Here is a 25,965-nt window from a genome sequence, read left to right on the forward strand (position 1 = left end):
TGTGTGTGTGTGTGTGTGTGTGTGTGTGTGGATTAGGGAGGGGCACAAGTTGCCGCAGCTCTTTTTGTTAGTGTTAGTGAATACTGTATGTACAGTGTCCAGTGTCTTCACAGCAATGTGTTTTTCTTCTGACCCTTCTGTGTTGTGGTACCATGGTTACATTGCATGTGTTTCCCAGCTTACTGTTTGAAGGTTAAAAGGTTTTAGCACACGTGGGGAAACTGGTATTGCTCACCTGTCTGTTCAAAAGTCAGTGTCCTTTTTAACAGTGCTTCTAAAACATAGTTTCCGTGTGTTTTCTGTCCAGAGTTGAGGATGATGGCAGAGGGGCGTTTTGCAAGTTTGCCAAGATCCCTTCATGCACACCACAACCTAGGAGGAGGCACTGGTCACCCTGGGGTCCCCTCTACCTACCTTGGTGTCCCCAGCAGCAGCAGCAGCAGCAGCAGCAGCAGCAGCAGCACTTGCTCCTCCAGAAGGCTCCAGGCATCCCTCACCTCCTCTATGGACCTCCTCAGCTCCAGGCCTGGGTGAGTTGGGTCAAAGTGGCTGTTAGCGCAAGGCCATTGGTTTATAAATAATCTGGCCCGAAATTGTGGTTCTGACTGAAATGAGAAGTTTATATTTTATTTCCATTCTTTGCTGTAAATTAACCCAGGTTTAAAAGGCTTTGCTAAACCGTGTTAAATAAAGAAACTGGTGATCACGAAACAATTTTCAATAATCTACTTTTCTGTTTTGGTGGAGCTACTCCAGCAGTTGGATCAATTATAACAGCTGCAATGTTTGTAGAAAAAACCTTGTTTATACCCCCAGACCATAATATAATGTCTATGGGATTAACCCCAAAACCAAATTAGAAAAAAATAAACCACAATATCAAATAATTTCATCTGATATTAACTGGCCCCAAACATGCCATCTCAATATTTTCTGTGTATACAGCTTCAAAAACCACCAAACAGGTTGATGTGGACTATAAATATGATGGCGTCAACAGGTTACTTCAGTCCAACTTTGATCTCCTCCTGCATCTCTTTTCCCTTCACCAGTCTCTCTTCAGGGCAGGACAACAGCCTGTCAGAGCTGCCTGCTGCTGCTCATTACCAGCCAGTGTCCATTCATGGGACTCTGCCTCGGCGCAAGAGAGGAGGTAAGACGCTGGCCCACGGGAACCACACCTGGGACCCCAGAGCCAATCATGGGAACAAGTCACTGACTGCGGGACACGTCCATCAGCCCTTGACCTCACCGCTGCTTCAAAATATCATTGATGACTTTCATGGTTACAGGTAAACACATGTACAAACACGGACAAAGATGCTAATGCCAGGTCTTGTAAGTTGAAGTGTTGTTTCTGTATTTTGTATTTTCAGTATCTCTGTGATTTTGTTTTCATCAAACTTTATCAAGCAGTTTATTTATCTATGTTGACTCACACATGACCTCAGTAAGCGTGAACCTCAAAGAAAATACAAACAGGAAGTAAGTCTCCACAGACGGCTCAATCTTAAATAAATGAGCTTCTGCTGTTAATTTCAGAGCAGGAAAATTCCTTTCTGAATTCTTTTCCCGTTTTTGACCATTCTGAACAATGTAACTATTTCTGCTTGATTAGTAAAGTTTTGCAGCATTCTTATATTGTGTTACTTAATAGTGACTTCTACCTGAAGGGTTGTGGACAGTGCAGAGGACCTTAGCAGATGGCAAAAGAGCTTAGCAGAGCAGGGGGAGGGAGAGCTGGGCAAAGCAGAGTGGACTGATGTCAAGTATGCTAGCGCTAACCTAATTTCTATACTGCAGCTTTCATTATAAAAACAAACAAAAAAGAAACACTGAAAAACATCAATTTGAAATGTTTTTTTTTTAGTAATTCATTATCATGTGAAGGAGCAAGCTACAAATTAGTCAATACAACTTGGCACACAAACTTGGAGTGTGGAGCTACAAATTAGATTTCTGTTCAAATATTGGCACAGGTTCTGAATTATAAAACCATACTGAAATTGCTCCATTCGTAAAGTAGGGAGCTTGAAAGAGAGTTGGACTTGGATGGGGAATGGTTTTGTTGTAAAGAGGAGCCTGGGGGAGGGTGAGCATTTATCTCAACTTCAGAGAGAACACACGCACAAACCTCATCCCTCATCATGTCCTTCCATCTTTCTGTCTCTAGTGTAGAGTTACAACAAACTGTATCTGATGTAGCCGGCTTTGTGTGTGCGTGTGTCTGTGTGTGTGTAGCCCCCAGCAGCTGGGTTACCTTTGTAGGTCAGGGTGTGGCAGGACACATCACAGCTTACTGTGAACTCTTTGTCTGCTCCCTCCATCCATCCGCCTCCATGGTGGATAAGTTTCATACACTGTTGACATATATCAGCACAATTCGTCAGGTCACATTCAGCCTGTGCAGGTGGCTGGATAATGAACAGCATCATACCCTCACTGATTCATTTTTCATCAACTTTATGGGCATCCTCAACAACATGTGTGTCACGAGTGTCAAATTATAAATTCTAAATGAGCTCAGCAACTTAAAAATGACATTAAAATGCATCACTAGAAAAAAAGATGCTGTCTGGAGATCAAAGAAAAGCACTTGATAATAATTAAATCAAGCTGCTAATGGCCTCTAAACTACAAAAGAGACTTTCATATGTGAGTGACAGCAGGCTAAATTTTACTTAGTGATAGTCATCCTGAAGTAAAATTAAATATTAAAAATTGATTATAATAGCTGCACTTTTACTGTATTTGTTTTCATATAAATACACATGCGCATTATCTACACATTGTAATTCACAATTTTTGTGTATTAAAAAATACCCGTCGCTAATGTTGCACCAACCAGTGTGGAAAAATCTAACATTGCCTCCCTGCTCGCTGCTGCTGCTGTGAAATGCAAAATGCTTTAGAGTTTTCTATAAAAAGATGAGGGAGTGTGTCTCCTAAAGTATGTAACCAGTGGCCAGTCGCTCTTGACTTTCCATTGCTCATGCTGTCAACTGACCTATGACCCCTGACCTTATGTTGCACTAGGTCCCGATTGGTCAGTTTGTCTTGCTGTTAGCCTCTGTGGGCAGCTGGGTAGACCACCAGGGGAGGGGGGGAGGCAGAGAGAAACAGCAGACACAGAGTGGAAAGAAGCAGGGCAAAGAGAAAGATAAGAGGGGGTGGGAAGGTGAGACAGTGACAAACTGTTGACATATGCAACTTTTCCTTTTCATCAGCATCATTAAGGCTAAATTCTAGTGAATTTTCCATGTATTCTCTCACATTTAGATTAATTATCCTATTGTAGATCCAGACAGACTGAAAAAAACAGATTGTTTCCTGGAAACAGCAGTTTTTACATGACATGCAAAAGACTGATAAAGAAATCATCACATTAAAATATGATGTTGATTTATTCATCTAGTAACACGGTAGTAGAGGGATGTGTTAGTGTGGGAGGTGTGAGATGGAGGTGGTAGGGAGAGTCCAGGATTATCTAAGGGTCACCTTCAGACAGTCCAGTTAAAGCAATCTGAGCACACATTTCTTCTGGTGCTATCACAAAAAAAAATAAAGAAAAAGCTGTTTATCGGTGAAAACTTGTCTTCAGTCTACAATGTGAGACCAAGATTTTCTCGCAATTTCTTCTAAATCTAGCATTTTCAAAAATGTTGCATTTTTATGCTGAACAAAATATAAAACCAAACTTCTTTTGTTTTTTTTCCAGTTTCAAGTTCCAGTTTCTGTATACATTATATTGCATCCATCCATCCATCTTAACTGCTTATCCTGTCCCAGCTGTCATAAGCAGAGAGGTGGGATCCACCCTGGACAGGTCTCCGTTCTATCTCAGGGCCAAAACAGAGAGACATACACAGACAGACAACCATTCACACTCACTTTCACATTTTCGAGAAATTTACCTAACATGCATGTCTTTGGACTGTGGGAGGAACCCAGAGGAATATACCATCTATAAAATGTACTTGAACATGAAAAGAAGTGCACTGATTCATGTGAATCAAGCTTTCTATTAGAAAACACTGACCCCTGTAGGCTGCCTGTATTCTCTGCGTCTCGCTGTTCAGTTCTTTTCATTTCTCCCACTCTCTCTCTCTTCTTTTCTCGTGTTCGCTCTCTGTCCCACACACACAAATATGGTGAAGCCCCAGACTAAATCAAGTTGTGGTCGTGCTGAGTATTGTGTGGTGAAGTGCAAAGAACAACAGTAGCCAGAAAAAGACTGTGGCCAGTGCTGCCTCTCTACGTTTTCTTTCTTTTTCTTTTGAGTCCAAGTCATACTGACTTCGACTTTTTCTGTCTTCATTTCTTTGCCTCCGTCTCTGTGGCAGGTTCGTTTTTGTGGTTGTGGCAGCAGAGAAATTTCGTGTCCAATGCTGTTTCAGCAGCAGGGGCAGAAAAAGGCAAAGTTAGCTGTGGTCAGCTTGTGTAGTCTAAAATGCCCGGGCTTGGAAAATCTCACATCACCCCATTTTGTTTCTGCCACTGCTGTAATCAAATTTACTAAACATTCTCAAAGAAGGGAGGAAAAAAATGAATTAAGCATCTGTCAAAATGCAGGTGGGAAGAACCTGCCTTCAGCTGATGAGCTGGATTTAAGCTGAATAATCTGTTTGTAAGATTGACCTTTGACCTGCTGGAGAAGAAAGTGGAATTTCCCCTCAGTCATACCACATCGAGCTCCAGGAGGGTTTATATGGGTGTTGTCTGGTATGTGGCGATCTTCAGTGCACCCACCTAAGCTTGTGTAGCCAGGGCAGGGTTAAGAGGGAGACAGGTGGTTAGAGTGGTGAGGATTTGCGTCCAGTCAACCACTGACCTTAGAGAAGCAACACACAGTATATGACAACAGTAAGTGGGAAATGTCAAACTCAGTGTCTGGTTTTGTTTATATTTCAGAGCGTAGAAACCTCCTGCATTCTTCTTCCCTTTTTTAAAATTATTATCCAAAGCGACTTGCACAGGAGCAACTGAAGCACTTAAGGAGATGGGAATTGAACTGCTGACCCTGCTGATCCCTCTTGAGCCACAGCCGCCTCTGTGCAGTAGTGAATTGTAACCAGCCAAACCATGACCATGCACTAATCCATCTAAAAACAAACACAAATTGTTGGGTGTGGTCAGTGCTGCCACTTCATAGGTAAGAAGTCCCCCGTTCGATACTCGGGTGTCATGAAGTTCAAAGACATCCATGTTGACTGGTAACTCTAAAGTGTGAATAGTTTTCGGCCTCTCAGTCTCTCTGTGTCAGGCCTGTGCAGGGTGACCCCCCCAACAGCTGGGATCTGCTTGAGCACCTTGTAACTCTCATTAAGATTATGAAAGGAAAGCATAGTAATTAGTGCTCAAATGCCTGATCCTTATACATGGAACATCTCATATGTGAGCCACTTAAACTTCTACTCGGTGCTTCATCTTCATTCTGAAATTACTAATACAAAAATGAAGAATGTTGAAAAACGTACTAATTCAGCGGAAATGAATAAGGGTAAGCCTCACTCATTAACCTCCTATAAGTCTTGAGGAATATTTGTAGGAGCACAAAAGTGACCTCTGTTGTGAGGACAAGTCTGTGTAGATTGTGGTGATGTCAGAATGTGTTGGACTAGTAATCTGCAAACCTGGACCAGGATCAGGTGCCATAAACTGCCCTTTCTTGGTTCTGCAAAATTAAATGTGCAGTAGCTGTCAGAGAGTCTATAACGCTCAACCTTCTGTGAATAATGACTATACATTGGTGTGAATGGAGGCTTCTGTTCACTTGCATAACTAAATCCTGCTTATTATTTGGGGCCATATTAAAACTGAGAGGTTAGAGCTAAACATCTTTGGTTTGGTAAGTGGTGGAGTTTGCTAATATTCCCGTGGGAACACCCTTCCCGGCTTAAAGGATGTAAACTACCAACCTAGCTAACATAGCTCGGGATTTTAGCTAATTACCTCTTTCACTGAGCCCCTGGCTATAAGCCTCCTGTAGAGAGAGACTCTACTGAGCTGTGGTAACACGCTCCCGTACTAATATTCAGGGCAGATTTGGAAAGCAACGGAAATAATTGACAGATACGACGCTGGAATGTTATTAGGCCTTCAAATAACAGAAATTAAACTGCAGCAGCAGACAAACGGCGTTATGGTGTGGTTATAAACTGTATTTTGGAAGATGAAGGAATACAGGGAAAAAAAATGCAACGGCAGAAATGAAAACACGCTGTGCGTGTCTGTGTGCACTCTAACCTCTCTGTGAATTTGTCAGTGGACTCAGAAGGTTAGGCATGGAGCTGTGATCTGTGTTATGGTGGGGGAGGAGAGAGAGGGGGAGGGAGGGAGGGAGGCCAAGTCAGACAGGCAGGCAGCGAGTGAACATGTTTACCGCTGACTGAGAGAAAGAGACATACAGCGAATGGGAACGAGACACTCAGAGTTGAAGCAGTTCAGTGGGAGGTTTGCTTCTGTAAGAGGGACCCCATTGTAAAGTGGGACCACCTGACTTTGAGATAATATTATCATTAAAGTTAATGCTCTGTGCACCTGCTATGGCTAATTTGGAGACTTGTTTGGACCCGGCTCTCTATTGAGACATATCATCTCTGAAAAAGATCCAAACATTGTTTGCACGGCCATCTGGACTCAAAGCAGCGCAGCCATATCAGTAGTGTCAGTGATAGTAGTACGAACTAAAGTAGTACTGCTTAGAGACTCTGTGCAGCAGCCAGGACCAAGGAGAACGAGTCCCAGCAGCAAGATGTGTTCTCTAAACCGGACTTTGTCTCTGTCTGTGTTTCCCAGGGAGCCAGCTGGCAGCCTGGACACTGCAGTGGACTATGTAAAGGTAGGAACAACACTGAAAACAGCCCCTTTTAAAACAATGAATTCAAACCATGCTGTTTCATTAATTTATTAGAAACACTGAAATACTCTGCTTGTGGGACTGCATGTATTTTTTTTTCTCATCGTGCCGATGTGTACGCAACACAGTTTGTTCACATAGTTGCACACTTTTACAAAATTTCTAGTAATTTAAGGACGGCAAATGCAAACTGAGCAGCCATACAATTAAATGTTCTTTGGTGTACCGTCAGTGAAGTTGGACTGTCGCTGCATGTCTGTCACTACGTACAGTAGTCTGAAGCTAAAAATTATACTACTAGTAATGGAGGTTATTATTTAAAATCTCAAAACTTCGCCCTGTTATGAAAATACTGCAACTCTAAATCAGTCCAGCAAGAATTGTAATTTAAGTGACAGACATCTGCAAACATCACTCATAGGATAAGTTAACCCAATTGATGCTGGGCTACTAGGGTAATAAGCCACTAACATCATACACCCTGCCGTCAGAGATTGGCTTTCACCCTGCTGTAAATCTTATTCACAAACAACACACCACCTGACTCCTGGCTTCCCTCAGTCCAAGGCAGGTGATGGCTGACAGGTGATTGCTCTGTTATCATATTGTTATCTACAGTAACTGATGTGTGATATGTTTATGGTGGATGTTTTAATCCCCTCCCTTTGTTTCTCTCTTCATGCCTACCCCGTATAAACTCTGCTTTATTAATAGGAGATTTGTTTAATCTAAGGGCACCAGAAAAAAATATACACTTAAGTACAGCATACAAATTAGAAAATATAGTTGTTCTCTGAGCTCCTTTGAAGTACAACCACCTGAAAGGCTGTGCAGAGCATAAAGAGGGAGACAAAGTTCTATTAAAGCAGAGAGGACTGAGTCAGAGTCTCAGGTTAGCAAAGTTACACAATGTAATTCACATTTCAGCTGGATTTTTGTCAACTTCTTGTGCCATCTCATGAAAAGATATAACAAGTATTCAGAAACACAACAATCCTCCAATTCCTCCATCCACATCCATCCTTTTTTTCCCCCCCTCCGTCTATTAGCTCATATGTTTGGATGCTGACACCTCAGTGTGAAAAGCAAACTCAATCCTTCCCATGGGAGCTGGTTGCACATGTGGGAGCTAACCAGACACACAAACTGTGTGTGTTTCTTTGGTTAAATTAGGGTTGTGTGCAAGTGTCAACAGTTTTGAGTGCTGACTGCATATGGAGCTACTGTATCTCTGGTATTATATGATATGTTTGTATGTGTAGCTGCTCCAGGTGTGTTTGCATTTCCACCGGTGAGAAAAACATGTGTCCATGCATTCAATCATGCACAGACATCCTGTGGTAAAAGGGCAGAAGTACATTAATAACATCTGTGGAGTGAAGCTTTCATTGTTTAGTGCAATAAGGCCATTGATTATGTACAGAATAATGTGTGGGATGGATGTACACAGGGAAGGAAGTGACTGTGGAGAACAATCATAAAAAGATGCCTCTGCCTGATTAGTGACTTTTGTACCATTTTTATTCATTGCAATTTGATGACTACAACTACCAGAGCGACTGTGAAGAGCATTGTAGAGCATAAAGAGTGAAGGAGAGCTGCATTAGAGCAGAGAGGACTTGGTCAGTCTCAAATTAACACAAGTTTAAGTTACAATTGAATTTCTAATGAATTTATGTTAAGTTCTTCTTCCATTTTGTTGAAAAATCAACATTTAACAGTGACCGATCTCAGAAATGTTGACTGACTATTACAGGGAGAAAAAAAAGCATTTTATGCCTATTTTTATGGCGGGTTAGTGTAAGCATGTGGGGTCTTACAGCTTTCAATTCGCATAGGAACAGTGTGATATCCTCGTTTGTAATGACAGAGATACAGTATCATAGCAGTAATTATTTGAGTTTAGAGCACAAAAGTGTATTTATTCAATGAAGTCATGAAATAATTCATGTTACAGAGTTGCACTCTGTTACACTCTGCTGGTCAAATTAAAGTACTACAAAATGAACACCATTGGATCCCCAACCTGCAAATGGATCAGTGCAGTACAGCCAGTTAGAAGAACAAACATGAGTGTGACATTCATCAGGATCACACACCATTCTGTCAGCAAGCCAGCACCAGTTCAAATGGCAGACAGGCAAAAAGCCAACCAGCTGGTCACCCTGCTATCCAGCTCTTCAGGTCCATCAAACCGCCTGCGAATGGGTCGGTCTGTTCATCAATAAACTGCACAGCCAATCAATCAGTCAGTTTGTCAGCCTATAAGCATAGCAGGCAGCTGGCCAGCAACCCAACAGTTACAGCTAGCTGAACAATGTTAATCCCATGTTGCATTCTTCTTTGATGATGCCATCTCATTTTTTATTAAATTCAATTTACATTTTATGCAGATTTATTATTGGAATTATACGTGCTGCATATAGTATTTTAGCAATAGGACAGGAACAAGAAAAATATCCATAAATACAAATGTATGAACCTAAATGCTAAGAAGCTGAAGGACGGCCACTTAGGGAGCTTTTACCCCATTTTTTGATATATATTATCCCTCATTACTGAAGTAAGAATACTCCCTGGTATGTGGCTCCATGGATTTGGAGTCACAATGCAAACAAACTTAACTCAAATGTCTCAGGATTCATTATCTACCATGTTAAACACAGCGCTGACCTGCTTTTAGTTCAAAGTTCTAATCTCTCTCGTGTTTGTTCATTCTGTGACAATCGCTGACCACATTGCACGTAAGAACTTGAACAGCATCTAGGCTGACTGTCTGAAAACTGGTGATATGACACATACGTTCACTGTCTCAATGTGTAATATCAGGCTATTGACATCAAGAAACAGTATCGCAAAGATGTCAGTGTCTGGAAAGTATCTCTGTAGCCTCAAGGATCTCTGGGCCTCACACTACTCAGGTTACACACTTTTTACCACATAAGCTGCAGGATATTTGGTCTAAAGTTGTTTTGTCCGAAACAAAACTTAAAAAAAAAAAAAAGTAAATCTTTAAATCATGCTAAAATGTTTCACTCACAGCGCTTATGTGGACAAAGACCTCTTCTTGCTATTATAAATGTAAAGACAAATAAAATGTTTAAATAATTTTTACATATTACATATTTCTACACTGTGCTGTTGATACTTAAATAAATGATCTGAGTACTTTTGAGAACCTTACTAAGTAAAAACATTTATGTTGGCTTATGTTATGTTAAATTGCAGCGTGTGGACTGTACACCAGTAATCCGGTGTAGTGCACTTTCAGGCAGAAAAACGTGTAAACACCACAGGAAATGTATTGCAGCACATTTTTATTGATGTTTTCAGAGCCTCACACGCTGCAGGCGTCACGTTGCACCAGTCAATGTGGCTGTGACCAAGATCACAGTCCATTGCTGATCGATGACCCAACGCAGACACATGCTGTCAGAACCCCAGTTTCACTGACATTTATTACTTTAGAAAACACAGCCTCACACCATTGACAGGCTACCAGATGCCATTCCTGTCAGTCGAACCTGTCTATGCAGAGTCAGAACATCAGATGATGGATGTAAAGATGATGTGGGAAAACCCACGGTATTTACAGCACATTGTGAATGTTTTTGTGTGTTGTATTTCACCAGATGTCATGTGGTGAAAAATGTGAACGTTTAAAAATCCTGTGTAGTGGGGGAAAAAAATGAGAGTAATAATCCCAAGTTATTCCTCGTCATCACGCTGTCCCCCTGCAAGTAAGAGAACACAAAAAGCCAGTTTACTACTGAGGGTTATTACTGCTCAGCCTGCTAAAACAGTTGTGTAATGGTTGTTGTCAAGTCTGAGATAATAATCTAATCTTAGCTCAGACTTGGAGGCTACAGATGTACAGCGAAAAGCCACGACAAGCTGGGATTCCTGACTTTAAAGCAGATGAGCGTTTCCCATAAATCCTACATTCCCGTAAATGTAGGATGTCGCGCTTTCCGCACTTGAACAGCGTCATTTTGATCATTTGCTTTGTCTACACTATCATTATGATGGATGTGTTAAACAGTCAGAAATGTCTCAACATGTATTGGATGTATATGCATTAAAACTGCTTATTAGTTTCAATGCCGCCTGCTATGTACATTTCTGTGGTTTTGGACTTATACGTGAAAGTCTGTTTTCCTGTTGTGTGCTGGATGTGTGGACAAAAGGCGAATGAAGCCCTTGTGGAGCCAGAGGAAGTAGCAGGTAATCTGATAAATGGTCTCCAGTGATGTCACTTGAGTCAGTGTCAGTCAGGATTAAAATAAATCTGAGGGTGTGGAGTTATCTCCGCTCAAGACCAGCAGGTAGAGGCCACGTTAGCCGCCCGACTCTCTGCCTGACCTGCTGGCAGGTGAGTTGCTTTGCGGGTAATGTAAGGCACAAAGGCTTGTCCAGGAAAAAGAATGCACAAAGTAAAATATGCAAAGATTAGTGGAGTACATTTAAAATAAATCCCCTTTTGTCATCTAATTTGCTGAAGTTTGGTCCATTTGTCAAGAGCGACAAACAAATAGAAATAGAAAACATAGAATGTGAGCACGCTGACTTTCTGTCCCTCGTTTTTCCACAGCATTCCTAAAACGACGGATGTGTGTATTTTAAGGTGGACATTTAGCCTAGCTGGTGATTTGGGGTTGCTGTGGTTGGCAGCGGGGTGTGTGTGTGTGTGTGTGTGTGTGTGTGTGTGTGTGAGTGAGTGAGTGAGTAAGATGCCCCAGGGAATGTTCTATGTGACTTTCCTTTGTGGATCCTCAGAGAGTTCACATTGTAATTTGTGGCTCCGTTTCCTGCGGCAGAACAGTCCTTTAACTGGTTTCTGCAGGGGTGTCACCCTCAGCCTGTTTGTTTCTTTGTTGTATGTGGCTGTACATACACTATGTTTACACAATTAAGACTGTGCTGTACACACTCACAAAGTTCTGTACATGTGCAGTTGCCCCTGTGTGTATTCTACACCAGTGTGTGTGTGTTTGAATTGGTGGTAAAGCTTCAGCACTGAACTAGTGTGTGGTTGTAATTGCTCAGCAGTCATCAAGACACAAATGGTCAGCTATTTATCAGCGTCAATCTGCAGGATGGACACACACACACACACACTTAGCTGACTCTTTCCTCTTGTGTAGACACTTAGCACTATTGTGGACTTTATTTTCAGGACACAACTGAGTCTGAACCTTTTCCCATTTCCTGGCTGTTGTCACAGTCTCGTAGCTGTTTGCTCAAATCATTTGTGAGTTCTCTGATACCCAGAACAAGACCTGGGTGTATGTAAGAGCAGTGTTACACGCTTTTGCTGAACAGTCAAAGATCAACTGCTTTCGGCTTGTCCCTTCAGGGGACGGAACATGTTCCGCACGTTGATTTGGCATGTATTTTTAAACCAGCTGCCCTTCCTGCCACAACCCTCCCATTTTTATTCGGTCTCTGGACCAAGGTTGCCCTTGGTGCCTGGGTGGGGGTGGGATTCGAATCCGCAGCCTTCTGCATCTCAACCCGATGCTCTACCACTGAGCCACCAGGCCCAGAGTACCAAGAAGACATGGATCAAATTAATGAAACATTTAACGTTTGATTCCATGGCTTCAGCCTTTCAAATATATTTAAAATCCGTCTTTTCATCATCTATGAAGAGAAAGTAATGGTATCGTTAATGGCCTTTTTTTGTAAAAAATTAATTGCATTAACTAATAAAACTAGAAAAATAATAGGCACGTTAACAAAAACATCTGTCAGATTCTGATTGAGTGACAATTCATCTGGAAGGCAGATAAGTGTGACATTATGCTGGACCTCTGTGTTAGTTGCAGATTTTGTGTCCCTCTGTATGTATTCATCCATCCATGTTATTCTATGAAGAGGGAGACTTCGGCTGTGGGGCCACTCCCAGTGAGTCAACGCGTGATTGGCAGAAACTAGGTCACATGGTCTCTTAACCATATATGGGGCTTGGGGGGTGAGAATGAATCAGTGGAGCAGAGCGAACAGTGGAGGGTTCACTCTGCAGGGGACTGTGGAGGAGAGATGACAGACTGATACAGATGTTGGGACCTGAGCTTGACAGATGTTTGGTGTCTCTAGAAAAATCTATTTTCATCATTCTTCAGTTAGGATTAGTTAACTTGTGATGGATGTTTCTCTTGGAAGAGGTAAATGGGAATCAGAAATGGACTTGTCTCTCGGGAATCACTCGTTCACTTTATGCTTTGGGTCTGTAGTCACAGTGAGGTAAGCTGGCTGCAGGCACAAGTTGGTTTCCCAGTAAGTTAAGAAAAGTTTGCAAGAATGTCGGAGCGATGCAACCTCAAGACCCTGACAGCAGCACTGTGTTGCTTTTACCACAAGAACTCTGTCATTACAGCAAAGGTGAGAGACACTAAGTGTGTGAGTGTGTGTGTGAGAGAGAGAAGATTCATGCAACACTGGTCACTTATATTGTGTTTTTACTTTTGTGAAATCTTTTATAAGTGTTTTTGTGCATGTTTATAATCTGCAGCCCTTTATGCAACGTTCCGTCCTACAGCTCACAGTCTACAGTGAGACATAACAAAAAGGCGTCATTATGAAGAAATAACTCCATATTGCCCTGTAGAAAACAATCTGAGACTGCACAGAAACACTCGCCTGAGCAATAGTTGATCATATATGAATAGTCCTCTTTCCCTCACTCTCTCTGTGAGTTGAACACTGGGCTTTTATTACTTAGACCAGACATAAATGACCGACTGTGTGACCGTCTGAAACTGTGTGTGTGTGTGTGTGTGTGTGTGTGTGTGTGTGTGTGTGTGAGATATTAGCTGGCTTCATCCATAACTACTGCTGGCTGACAGACAAGGCAGTGTGTGATGGCATGGGTGAGACAGAGATGGTTCTAGACAGAGAGGTACCAGGACAAGGGTGATAGACCTCATGGGGATGATAAATTAGTAACGTGTGATAGTTTGTCTTCTTTATGAGATCAGTGAAATTTATGAATGCCATTAGGTTGATTGGATGGAGCAGGCAGCAGTGCAGCCAGGTAAGGGGACGTCTTTTGTCCCTTCACAGATCAGTCAGCAGATGGTTTGCTCTGCGCCTTTTGTGATGCTGTTTACATCTGCTGTAAAACTGTAGTCCCCGTCTGGATGAAGGGAAACGCATGTTTATGCAAAGTGATGGGAACAGTGAGGAAAAACTTCCTTTTGTGATGTATGATCTGACCTCTGCACAGTTAGTGGTTTCATTCCATTTAGTTTAGTTAATTTGAAGGCACTTTGATGCTAACGAGATAAATACCCTGACATCCCATCAGCTTATTAGGCTTAAAACAATACAGTATGTTGAAACAATAGTAGAAGAAAAACAATGAATGAAAACCATTAAATTGAACAACATCTCAATAAACAATAACAACACTACCCAATTCATTACAACGCAGATTATTTATCAAGTTTCTGCACTTGAGTGACCTGCCATGACACCACAGCTGATGATTCCTGTCCTACAAGCACACAAAACAGTTGGTGTTTGGAAGCACTTTAAGAGGAGCATTGTTCTATTTTACTTTTTCCACAAACAGAGGAGTGTGTCAATAAAAAAAAAAACAAAACATGGTAGAGGCAAATTAGAGCACACAGTGCAGAAAAAGCTGCTGTCTTTAGCTTCTTTTCCACCCAGTTAATAACACATGTAAGTAGCTCTTATTGTCATTTTTTCTTTCTTTATGATAAAAGCAGGCTGCATTAATTACAACAGCCCCGTTTCCCCTAAATCAAACTGATTGGCTCTGTCATCTCAAATGAAAGGGCTCACAAACATTTAGGGATTAAATAACATTCTGCAGCAATTCTGGTAACAAAATTCCTGCAAATGTATCTCTTAAAATCACTGTCACAGCTTTGAACGTACATCTTTGTGGTGTTAAGCTTCTCTCTGTGTTATTAGCATCACATTTGAACGTGAAGCACACGACTCTCCTGTCATCCTGTCGCTCTTCACTCTTGTTACTCTGGGACCTTTATCTTTTTGTCTGTCTGTCTGTCGCTCTATATGTCCTCATGTCTTCGCTTGTGATTCCAACAAGCTTGGGGTTTTATTCCACTCCCCCCTTCACCCCCTTCTCCATCTGTTTTCTCTGGGAGGTCGCCATTACCCAAACAGAGTGTGTCAGAAGTTACTTCTCCCCCATTGAGCTGTAAAGCATCGTAAAACAAAGTATAAAATACACAAACAGAAGGAGAATAAAGGATTCAGTGGTTGCGTCCATGTGAAATTAGTGGAAACTGGCTGTCATGAAAGTCGTGCTAATATATAAGCTGCTTTTTCCTTGTCTGTACTATGGAAGTCACTTAAAAACCCTCCAACTAGTGCTTCTGGGCAGCTTTTGTGATCACTACTTCTGAGCCTATCCTCAAAAATATATTTGAACCTAAAACTACAGCCTCACACTGCAAAGTTTAAGCTCACAGGTTTAGTGTTTGCTGCAGATTTCAGCATAGGAAGGGCCACCGTGGTATCAGTTCTGCATCTAATATATGTGCTTGTGTACAGTACGTGCTTGTTGAATGTCACATTACTACTTGACATTTAAAGGGCGCCGTCACTGAATTTGAATTTGCCATTAGTTTGCCAATGGTTCTAGGTTGTGTAGTACATGTAACTAAATGCCATTGAACTTCCCTATATTAAAATACTCTACGTCTCTACATCTGTCTGAAAAGCGCCTCCAGATAGCATCACTTGGAGGAATCTTCAGTTCAGATTATGTCATCTCGTCGCTCATACTATGGAGGTTGTAATCATTGTCAACCATCATCTGAACTCCTAATGATGAAAAACTCCTCCAGGTGATGTCATCTGGACGAGTTTTTAAGCTAGAAACAGACAAATATCTTGATATAAGGAAGTCAGAGGGGAGTTTAAAAGCCGTAATGTACAGTTACACCCTAAACTAATTCCATAGAAAGCAAGTAAAAAATTTTTACAAAAGAATGCAAACTATAAATGTAGCTAATAAAGACAGTACACCTGTCTTTGGTCTCACATTCAAACCAAATTACAAATTCAGGGTTAGATTCACCACACACACACACACACACACACACACACACACACACACACACACACACACACACACACACACACACACACACACACACACAGTGGTATCTCAGAGATGGTACTGGTGATGATTCTTGTTTCCAGACTGAGCAGACCAATGATGCCCCCTGGGTTAAACACAGGAAGAAACATGGGAAACATGTACTTGGTTGTGTGTAAACAGGAAAGGTGGGGATCTTGTGTCAAGATGTAGAGACACCAAAATGAAAAGAAGCACAGCTATTAGCTTTCATCAGCCCAATTGAGCTATGAGACTTGCTCTGTGCTGCAAAGTCAAATTCTATGCTCACTTAATGAGTTCAGGAGAAAAGGGGGGGCAGGAAAATGCCAAAGGCCAGAGGAAATACCAGATAAACAGCAGAACAAACTCCTGCTACTTAAATGATGGTGAGGAGTAGGAGGAGGATGACATTTGATGGTTATCTGTTCATGGTAACAGGAAAAAGTACATCTCTACAAGTCCTTTCAGCATTCAGTTTGATGAAGTTTAACCCTGAAAATGTGAAACCCGGATGAGACTGTAGCACCTGTCAAAGAAACACACAAACACTTAATTCCTTAGATTTTAGAATTCTTTAGTCTTAAAGATTAATAAATCAAATCTCTGCTGTATCAAATTTCCTCCATACCTCTGTGCGGGCAAACAAAACCTGATATGGCTCGGATTGTTCAACACATGTCTGTTAGGCTCCCCTGTTTGTGAAGCACCTGCAATTACATCACAGATGGAGGTTAGTCGTTTGAAAACTTGTAAGAAATCCGAGCGTACTGTGTAAAGTCCAAATGTTGCTATGAAAGATTTACTTTGGATTAAGTTTTGAATTTAGCTGTTTCCTTGACCAAGTGTTAACATATTTTTAGTAGCTTTGAGTCTTTGTTGTTATGTCTCATCCTGCACATCCTCCGACAATCATGGACATAAACTGTAGGTCAGTTTTGGCAACTAAGATGTTGGCTTTAGTGCTTTCTTTCAGCTCTCACATCATATTATAGTCCACAGAGGATTTGGGCGAGATGAGGATTATGGTGTGTGTGTGTGTGTGTGAGTGTGTGTGTGTGTGTGAGAGACGATGAGGTGAGTTATAAAACTAAAAGGTTATTTGTCTTCACTTTTCCGAGACAAGCAGCTTACACAGTTGTCCACTGCTTTTGATTGGTCACCGCTTCTTAACACTGGATTTTCATGACGACCGACCTCACATTTCAAGAGTTTTAAAAAAAAAAAAAACGTGTAAAATCCAGGAAATCCAAAGTAAATCCAATCACTGGTCAAATCCATTTGAACAAGGCCCTTTGTTTTTAGTTGGGCTAAAAACCAGTGCACCTAATGCTGAGTAAGAGATTATTTTTATGGCATGTCAGCTCTTTCAGAAGGCTGATAGAAATACTGAAGGTGAGAGAGGACGGGATGCAGCCTCTGTGTGTCTCAGAGCCACTTTAGAAGTAAAAATGATCAAATCTAGAAGTTACTTTGCCTACACAGTCTGATGAAAATGATCAAAGGTGGGGAGCCGAGGCAAGTCGCTTCATGATTGAATGTCCTTTTTCCAATGACTTACAATAAATCATAAAACCACTGAGGATGGTGCATTAAGTTCTAATTCATTTTGAGTGAGGGAACAAATACTTCAAGTACAAGTGGTTAAACGGGGATTTGTAAGTTAGTTGTATGTGGTTCGTTCTGAAACTCAAATTTGAATAAAAAATTGACACTGGCACAAAGTCAAACGTGTTTACACTAAAAGTTTATTCATTTTTTAACATTTTGGATTAAGAGATTTTTCTATTGTTATTATATTAATAATATTAATTATAACAATAGTGAGTTTGAGCCTTATACTTAATGAAAAACTAATATCTGCTTAAACTACATTTGTGTGTTTGAGCCATTTATTTAATGTTTGGATAAATTATCATGTAAAAAGTATAGTATTTTGGTGTACAGCTTATACTTATACCTTTTTAAATTCTGCTGAAATTCAGTTTGTAACTATATACAATATATGGCTTTATGCAGTAGTCCAGGTAACATTTACAGTACTTTCTCACCTGTTTCATTTTGAGTCAATCTTTCGCTCTCATGCCATTAACCTGTATGAACTTCTAACAGCCGATAAAAGAAGCTGATCATTGAGGATGGTTTTATTAAAGGCCAGTCTGTAAAAAAACTAAACAAAAAGAAAACCAACCCTTCCCATCACTTTTCATTTCTCTGCCCTCTACCTTCAATTGTCGGTCTTTGTGTTCTTCTACTCATTTTACTGCTTCCTTATTTAGATTATCCACATTCACCCCTCTTTACATTTACAGCACTGTACATCCTTTTAACTTTATTACCATGCACTCCTCCTCTCTGCAGCCACACACACACACACACACACCGTTCATCAATCCTGTTGGCAGTGCAGCTGCAGATGTAAAAAGCCTTTTTATTGCAGCTGTTGTAATTAACATAATAATCCCACGTGAGTGTAATCAGTAACTAAACAAACATGTTGCATCTGTCACGCACTAGAACATTTGATATAAAGCCACCACTTCTTCCACTTTCCAGTCATCCAGTTGAGCTCGCCTGAGTCTAAATGTGTTGCAAAATGCTGGTACAACAGGAAAATCGTGCTTCCAGGGCAGTGATGGGTGTGTTGCACTGCTTCTAACGGATGTGCAACACAGAAAAGGAGCAATGACAAACTGAAACGACTAGTAGAAGTTGTTGTAGTTGAGCAAGTATATTTTCCTCCCGTCCTCCTTTCTGCTCTCCCCGGCCTACATAATATATATTTGAATCAGATTTTAGTGTGGCTACACTCCTGGGCTCTCAGTAATATTGTGCGTAAAATCAGATTCGGCGACAGCTCAGTGTGACTTACACTGCTGCACCAACGCTCAGACACAGAAACGCACAGAAAAGTTAGGTCAAGCTACACTGGTTGGCGTCTCTGCTTTCAGTTGAGAAACCAACAACCGTGCCTTTTGATACCGAGCCTGTTTAGATCTTTTCTGTCATTCCCTCTGTGGAAGCTGTAACAGGATACTTTGATTTGCTATCATGTTTGGAGGCATGGAGACTGAGGGCACAGGGGTCTATTCTAATGACTTTAGAGGGAGAAGTGGAGGTAGAGAACGAGTGGTATGGACATGAAAGGTTCCAGGTTGATTCGAATGCATATAGACCTATTTCCAATTTCATGAACATGGCTCTGTAATCCCCAGTGAGCGCGAGCCTGTCACCTCTTCATCCATGCATGTTTTGATCAAAGTCAGTTTCTCTTCATGCAGTTTTAAAGGTCTCTTTACATCAAGCAGCTCATTTTAGCAGCAGCAGGTATTTGTAGAGGAAATAAATCGGTGTTTTCATATTGTTAGAAAGCTGGATATGTCCAGTAGCACTCACAGCCAACACTTTACAAACATTATTCTAACCTTTTCCCCCTTTTTGTTTTTTGTTTTGAAATACTGGATCGTGATCATATCTTTGGTTGAATATTAAACCTTTATGGAGCTGTGTTTATTGTCCACTGTTGGATTAACCATTTCAGATACAGTATGTGGCTCGAGCCGGCTGGTGTGAGGACACAAACACTCATTGATTAACCTTGTTTTTCTTGTCAGTGGACATCAGAAGCTCCCTCTCTTTTGGAAACATTGTGCATGTTCACATGCTACTCACTGTACTTTCCTGCAGCATACGAATATTTGGATTCTTTGGATGAGTAGAATTACTGCATATATTAATATTCAGAGCGTTAATATTTTATTTCATTGTTTTTAATGAGTAAAGTTTGGCTGCATTTGATACTGTTGATGTTGACCACAAAGGTACAATAGAGTGATTTAATATAATTTCAAGATTCACTTGTGAGGGAAAGCGTGTGTGTGTGTGTAGCTCAGGTAAAGGTGTGTATGGAGGCAGGTCCGGGCAGTTGGGTGGGGTTATGATGGTGACATCACAGTAGGAGGCACAGGGTAGGAAACAGAAAGTCACTGAGGAGACAGACAGCATGAGGTCATTGCTGGAGAGAAGCTCGACGAAGGATTTGTGTGTCTGTGTGCTTTGAGTTTGCGTGTGTTTGCTATGAAGTGTGTGTTTGAAGAAGGGAGAAAGAGGGAACGATGCAGCGACCCAGCAGCTGTCATGTAAGTGAAATGTGTGTTTGGGATGCAGGTGGCTGTGCTGACTTGGCTTCCTGTCAGGTTCCTGACGGGTGAAGGATCTTCCTGCCCTTCACTGGTCGAGCTCTTCAGGCTGTCTGGGCTTGATGTGGACAATAAACTCATCTCATCTTTCATGAACTGTTTCGAACTGTCAGTTCTTGATTATTTCCAGCGTTTTCTGTGTTTGGGTTGACCTTCAGTTTGCTTTTATATTGTGTATTTATAGTGTAGGTACCTTCAGGTTCTGTTGTTTGGTTATATAAATGACATTTTCTTGATGTGGCTTCACTCTGTCTTTAATATGTCTCTTAAGATTTTGTTATCTTTGTTAAAAATCTCTTTAAAAACCAAAATGTCCATCTGTGTTGTACTTTGTCACGTTCTGTGTTCATGTACACTTTGCTTTTAAGTTGTAGCAGTTTTCCTTGCTAAATATCATATAAAGGTTCATGCAACATGTGAGCCAGGCTGAGCATTAGCTTTGCTTTCGGCTTCATGATTGAAGTCTGACTTAATTGTTTTTATTCAGTTATTACCTCCAATTGATCTGCGTCACCAGTGATTCACCACCAGGTCAAAAAGTAAATCGGCAAAGTTGATGATTAACAGATAGAAAAGCAAAACAAAGCAAAGTATTTATGCTGTATTTTCTGTTTGTGTAAATGTGATTTTTAGATAATCTTTCCAATAAAGACCTAACAACTATTTGAGCAAAACAACACAATCAATTATCAGGTAAAATCCTACTAGAAGCTACCTAGAAGCTAAATCATACCCTAGAAGCCACAAATGGTTTAAGTCTTAGCGTCAATTTTTATTAGTTAGGCTGCACTTTCACTCTTTCACTAACTATTACTTCCATCGTCTGCGGTCTGGGTGTCACTGGTGCATCTGAGTCTTTGAGCTTTGACCTCTTCATTGTTTGCTTTGGGGAATGAGGAACTGTTGTGATTATGGTCCGTCTTGAGCTGTAACAAGTCAGCTGCACTTCTGCAAGAGCTAAAACTCCTGCTCAGTGCAGGAAATATTTAAAGTTAGCAGTCATACAAGTCACAGATAGATGGTCTTCTTTCTCTTTGTATTTGTAATACAGTTCTCCAGAGATCAGTTCATCTTGGACTGTCCTTCAGAGAAACTTCGCCGAGAGCTGGAAGAGGAGCTGAAGATGAACTGTGAGGAGCCAAGGAGCCACGCATGGTACCACGGAGCAATACCCAGACAGGTAATGCACACGTCTAAATCTGAGTCACGGTTCCCTCCCTTTAAAAGCCTAGTTAAAACTTGTTGGACCAGATCACCTATTATAAGCGCCATCCTGCACACAGGTAGCAGCCTCTGCATCAGATCCCGGTTTCTAACATTAGTTCAGGGTATAAAAAGACCTCTTTCTGTGTGTGCATGACAGAGAGAGACACGTTGTGTGTTAAAGCCAGCTCTGACATGTAATCGTTTTAAATAAGCTCCTTCCTTTGGCTAAACCAAACTACCATTATCCACTATACAAACACTTGCTTAATGAAAGTCTGTAACTGTGTGTGAGGGGTTGTCTGTGTGTGTGTTTGTGTGTGTGTGTGAGACACAGATTACAGATCAACCTTTTCACGTCCCAACGTCCCACAGCGCTGCATTGTGCGTTAAATCAACTAAGTGAAGTGTAACGTTAGATGCATCATTTCCTCCAGGAGCTTGGTGTTTCTGACAACTGATCTTTGCATCTAGACTAGTAGTTTTTATTGTGTTGTCTTTTGTTGCATGTAGGGATTTAAGATTATTTCCATTACTGATCAGTCAGCATTTCATCTTCTCTGTGAAGTACTTTCTTGTTAAAAAAAAAAAAAAGGGCTATATTTATTCAGCCTGCTTGTTTCTAACCAATAATCCAAAGAAAACAATTCAAAGTACTGGAGCTTTCTAACACTGTCACTCATCGATTAGTTGTCATAAAAGCTCAGTGAGCTCACTTTGTAACTTCAGTCACATGATGCAGCGGAAAGCTCAGAAACAAGTTACTGAGGGAACTATGAGTGATGTCTTTTGGTTTTTTGTTGCACGTCTCTTTATTTTGCTGTGCAGATGAGCTTCCATTTAAAAGCCAAAATATAGCGTGGGAAGTTCCCAACATGGGGATCGGGGGTCACAAAAACAGGAATGTACAACAAGAACCAAACTATCAGTGTAGATTTACACGATTTTTTCTTTTTTGCTTTGTTTTTCTTGCGAGCACTTCAATAGACTGAGGCTAGTTGAGGCTGACCAGTCAACACTGAGCTCATCAAGAAGGGAACAGTGTAACAGCCTGCCATTATTAGATTACATTAAATGTTTGGACTCTAAACAGTCATTGAGTGGCTGTGCGTCTGCTCCCATATGTAAGTCTCTTTATCGTTTCAGGTTGCAGAAAACTTGGTGCAGCGTGATGGGGATTTCTTGATACGTGATTCGCTGTCAATACCCGGAAGTTATGTTCTGACTTGTCAATGGCGAAATGCCGCTCAGCACTTTAAAATCAACAAAAAGGTAAAAATGAACAGCTGTATACACTGGTGTACTTTTTGATATGATGCTGGTCAACAATCTCCCCTGTCGCCCAAAAATGCTGCTGTCGATGCTCTTTTTGTTCCAAATAAAAAATGTCTTTGTAGTTTTACTGACGACAACAAACACAATAATAACACATTGCAAATATCATATCAAATGTCATATCAGGAAAAGTATTCAAACTTAAATTTGAAAGCCGCATCGTAAATAAGAGATTTGTGCCATCTCTCCATCAGGTAGTGATGCTAAACGAAGCCTACTCCCGAGTCGAGTACCGGCTGGAAAGAGAAGGATTTGACAGCATCCCTGCACTTATAAGATACTATGTTGGAAACAGAAAACCTGTCTCCCAGGTGGGTCTGGCAGTTTTTGTCTTTAACCACAAACAGTCCTTATGAAATACATCTTCAAAGGTTCCGCGATGTGTTAGTAGTAAATAATATATAATAAGTGTTTATATATGAGGGGAAAATAAAATAAACGTATTGACCTTTTTAGTTCACATTTCATCAGGTATTGTGTAAGTTTGACAGTAAAAACTTGTTACTTCAATTTTATTTGTCTAATTTTTAAATTTTTTTTATTTTATTTTTTAAGGTGGTTGGAGCCATCATCTTTCAGCCGGTTAACAGAGCTCTGCCATTGCGCTGTTTGGAAGAAAAGTATGGATTATCCAGCAGTCACCGAGAGACGCTCATGGCCCAGGAGCGACGGAGTCAGAAGCGCCTCAGCCTCAACATCACCAACGGGCACGCACACAACGACAACACGCACGACGTGCACGGCAGCACAAACTGCCAGGACAGCAGCGTGGGCCGAGGCAGCCAGCTCAGGTCGGCACTCCACAGAACCCATAATCTAAAGTACAAATAAAATCCCCGTCAAGTTGTTTACTCGAGTACTCTGCTGAAGTACAGTGTTGAGGTGCTTGTTTGTGACTTTTTACAGCTTTAGTTACTTTTTGCAGATGAAGATTCTTATTAAATATAATAAATGTAATCAGCTGTTTCTCCAACAAATCTGGACCAGACATATACATTTGTTATCAACAGCCTCAAATTCAATAGCAAAAGTGCACGTGGTGCACTTGTTATTTTGTACGTGTAGTACATATTCTCACATCTTACTTTAGGTAAATACTTACAAGTGGTACGTTTAGAGGAGAAGAACTTGCACTTTTACTTGAGTGTTAAGTATGTGTCTTTCTTCCACCTCTGCTCACTGTCCTGACAAGTGAATGAGGTTTTAGGACATTATCATATTCAGGATCTCTAACAGTAATTATAAATCTATAATAAAACCAATGATGTGTTTCTAGTTCATCATTCTGTACATTGTGCACGTGTAATTTGTTGGATGCGGCACATGATGTCTTAAAGGCTGTTACACGTTTTGGGTTTGGGTGCCAAAAAGCCCATTACTGCAAGTGTGTAGTGATCTGCAGACTAAATAACATGCTGTATTTAAATAATGAGACCCAGACTTTTCTGAGTCATTCTCTCTCTGTATGAGAGTGTGTGACTGAAATCAGCCGTTTAGGTCACATTGGGATTGGTATGGGATGTTAGATTGTACAGATGTACCTAATACAGTGGCCAGTGAGTGTATGTGTGAATATGTTGACTCAGGTTAAAGGATCGCTGTGGCAGCCAACCAGCAAGTCTCAATCAGGTGCAGGAGAGGCGACGCCCGCTCAAGGCGCACCAATCAGAAAGCGTCCTACCTCTCGGTAAATAAATTAGACTCTCACTTTCTTGTTGTGCTTTTTTTATATGAAGGGAATGAAAATCTGAGGCTGCAGCCAGCAATTCTTGTACTGTTCCATTTGTGAAATTAGCCTTAATTCGCTCAAGTCATTTTGTTTTCACTCTTCACTCATCATATGTGCTTCATCCATATAACTACCGGCTTTTGACTCTGGGCATTCAATATGTGAATAAGGATCAGCTTTGTAGTCCAAGTATGTCAAGTGTTATAGGAGGAATCGGACTCTGGTCTCCCATAGTGTAATCACGCACAGTTCCCAGAGCAATATGCAGGAAGGCCCACACAGAAACTAATTAAAAACAAGGACAACAAACAAAGCCAGTTGGGGAAAAAAGCTTCATAAACATTATATGAGATGCAACTTGAAAAGCATTGGGTTTTAGAATTCTTAAGAAATTTGGTTGGAATCCATTAATTACCAGTTTACCTCATCTCCTTTTTCTCTATCGCTTTAATCCATTTCTTCCTCTGCATTACGGCCTTTACCTGACCCTTTATCCTCTGTGCCGTCGTTTTCCTCTACTGTTGTTCTCTCTACACCAGGTTCCAAACCACAGACCCAACAGCCATCAGACCCCCTCCTCTCCAGCCCTAACCCCAAGTCTCCAGTGTTTCGGACGGGCAGTGAGCCGGCACTAAGCCCCTCTGTCCCCCGGAGATCAGCAGAGCCTCTCGCTGGTCAGTAAATGTCCACTTATCCAAACCCATCAAATACAGAAAAATCTTCGATTACAAGCCGCTTACAGGGTTGTGTATCGTGATAATAAGCACTTTTCAGACATATTGATGTGATGCCCGGAGACGTGCACACGTGTAAGGAAAGAAACAGTATGAACTGAGCTTCAGAGCTTCTCAATCACCACGTTCATGTGTGATTAATTCAACCCATGTGAGTAAAGTGCAGCAGAATGGACATTGAGTCTGATTAGCTAAGCTAAAAATAAATGTCCTCTGTGCCGAAAAAAAAAAATAGACTCAATCCTTTAGTTACCGTCGGGGTGAGCAGTCTCCTTATTTGCTCTCACCACTGTTCGCATGTGAATAGGAAATTAAATGTACACTTTTATGCAGTTTATTATCAGAAAGTAAATAAAAGGCAGTGTGTACTCGAAGATGCGAGATGATAAATGTCTTACATTAAGCTTCTATGAATAAATAGAAGGTATATTTGACTAAACATTTACTGTATGATGTCTTCAGGACAGGCCATCAGGGCCTCTGACAGTCAGCTGTGTCCTAAACCACCACCCAAACCCAGCAAGGTACCGGTGGGCCGACTGCCTCGATCGCCCTGCCTTCAGCCCCCGGTGGACCCCTCCAGTTCTTCACGCCACACAGACGCCTCCTGCACCTCCCACACTCTGGCTGCATCTCCGCTGGACTCCCCATGCGCGGAAACACCTACCTCCACACGGAGGAGTGGAGGTGATGATTAATAGTACCAGGGTCACAAGAGCTTTACAGGCAGCATTTTAAACCGTTAAACCACAAGATATTGCAAACAACAGTGCAAACAAAAAGTAATTCTG

At 41.2% G+C, this 25,965-nt stretch overlaps 1 protein-coding gene across 3 annotated transcripts in view; it reads left to right on the plus strand.

Moving 5' to 3' along the window:
- Positions 1-25,965, plus strand: part of bcar3 (BCAR3 adaptor protein, NSP family member) — a 52,591-nt gene that overhangs the window by 20,858 nt on the left and 5,768 nt on the right. For 2 of the 3 annotated variants that reach the window (XM_067512889.1, XM_067512890.1), the window contains 10 exons: positions 308-530; positions 1,053-1,292; positions 6,799-6,841; positions 21,225-21,353; positions 22,523-22,648; positions 22,906-23,022; positions 23,267-23,502; positions 24,298-24,398; positions 24,980-25,114; positions 25,637-25,861. In XM_067512889.1, the coding sequence (XP_067368990.1) occupies positions 308-530; positions 1,053-1,292; positions 6,799-6,841; positions 21,225-21,353; positions 22,523-22,648; positions 22,906-23,022; positions 23,267-23,502; positions 24,298-24,398; positions 24,980-25,114; positions 25,637-25,861 (1,575 nt within the window). Of the gene's footprint in view, positions 1-307; positions 531-1,052; positions 1,293-6,798; positions 6,842-12,909; positions 13,244-21,224; positions 21,354-22,522; positions 22,649-22,905; positions 23,023-23,266; positions 23,503-24,297; positions 24,399-24,979; positions 25,115-25,636; positions 25,862-25,965 lie in introns of those variants that run through there. The other variant, XM_067512891.1, reaches the window with a different exon arrangement.

Source organism: Channa argus, chromosome 8 (assembly GCF_033026475.1).
Source record: "Channa argus isolate prfri chromosome 8, Channa argus male v1.0, whole genome shotgun sequence".
Classification (NCBI taxonomy): Eukaryota; Metazoa; Chordata; class Actinopteri; order Anabantiformes; family Channidae; genus Channa; species Channa argus.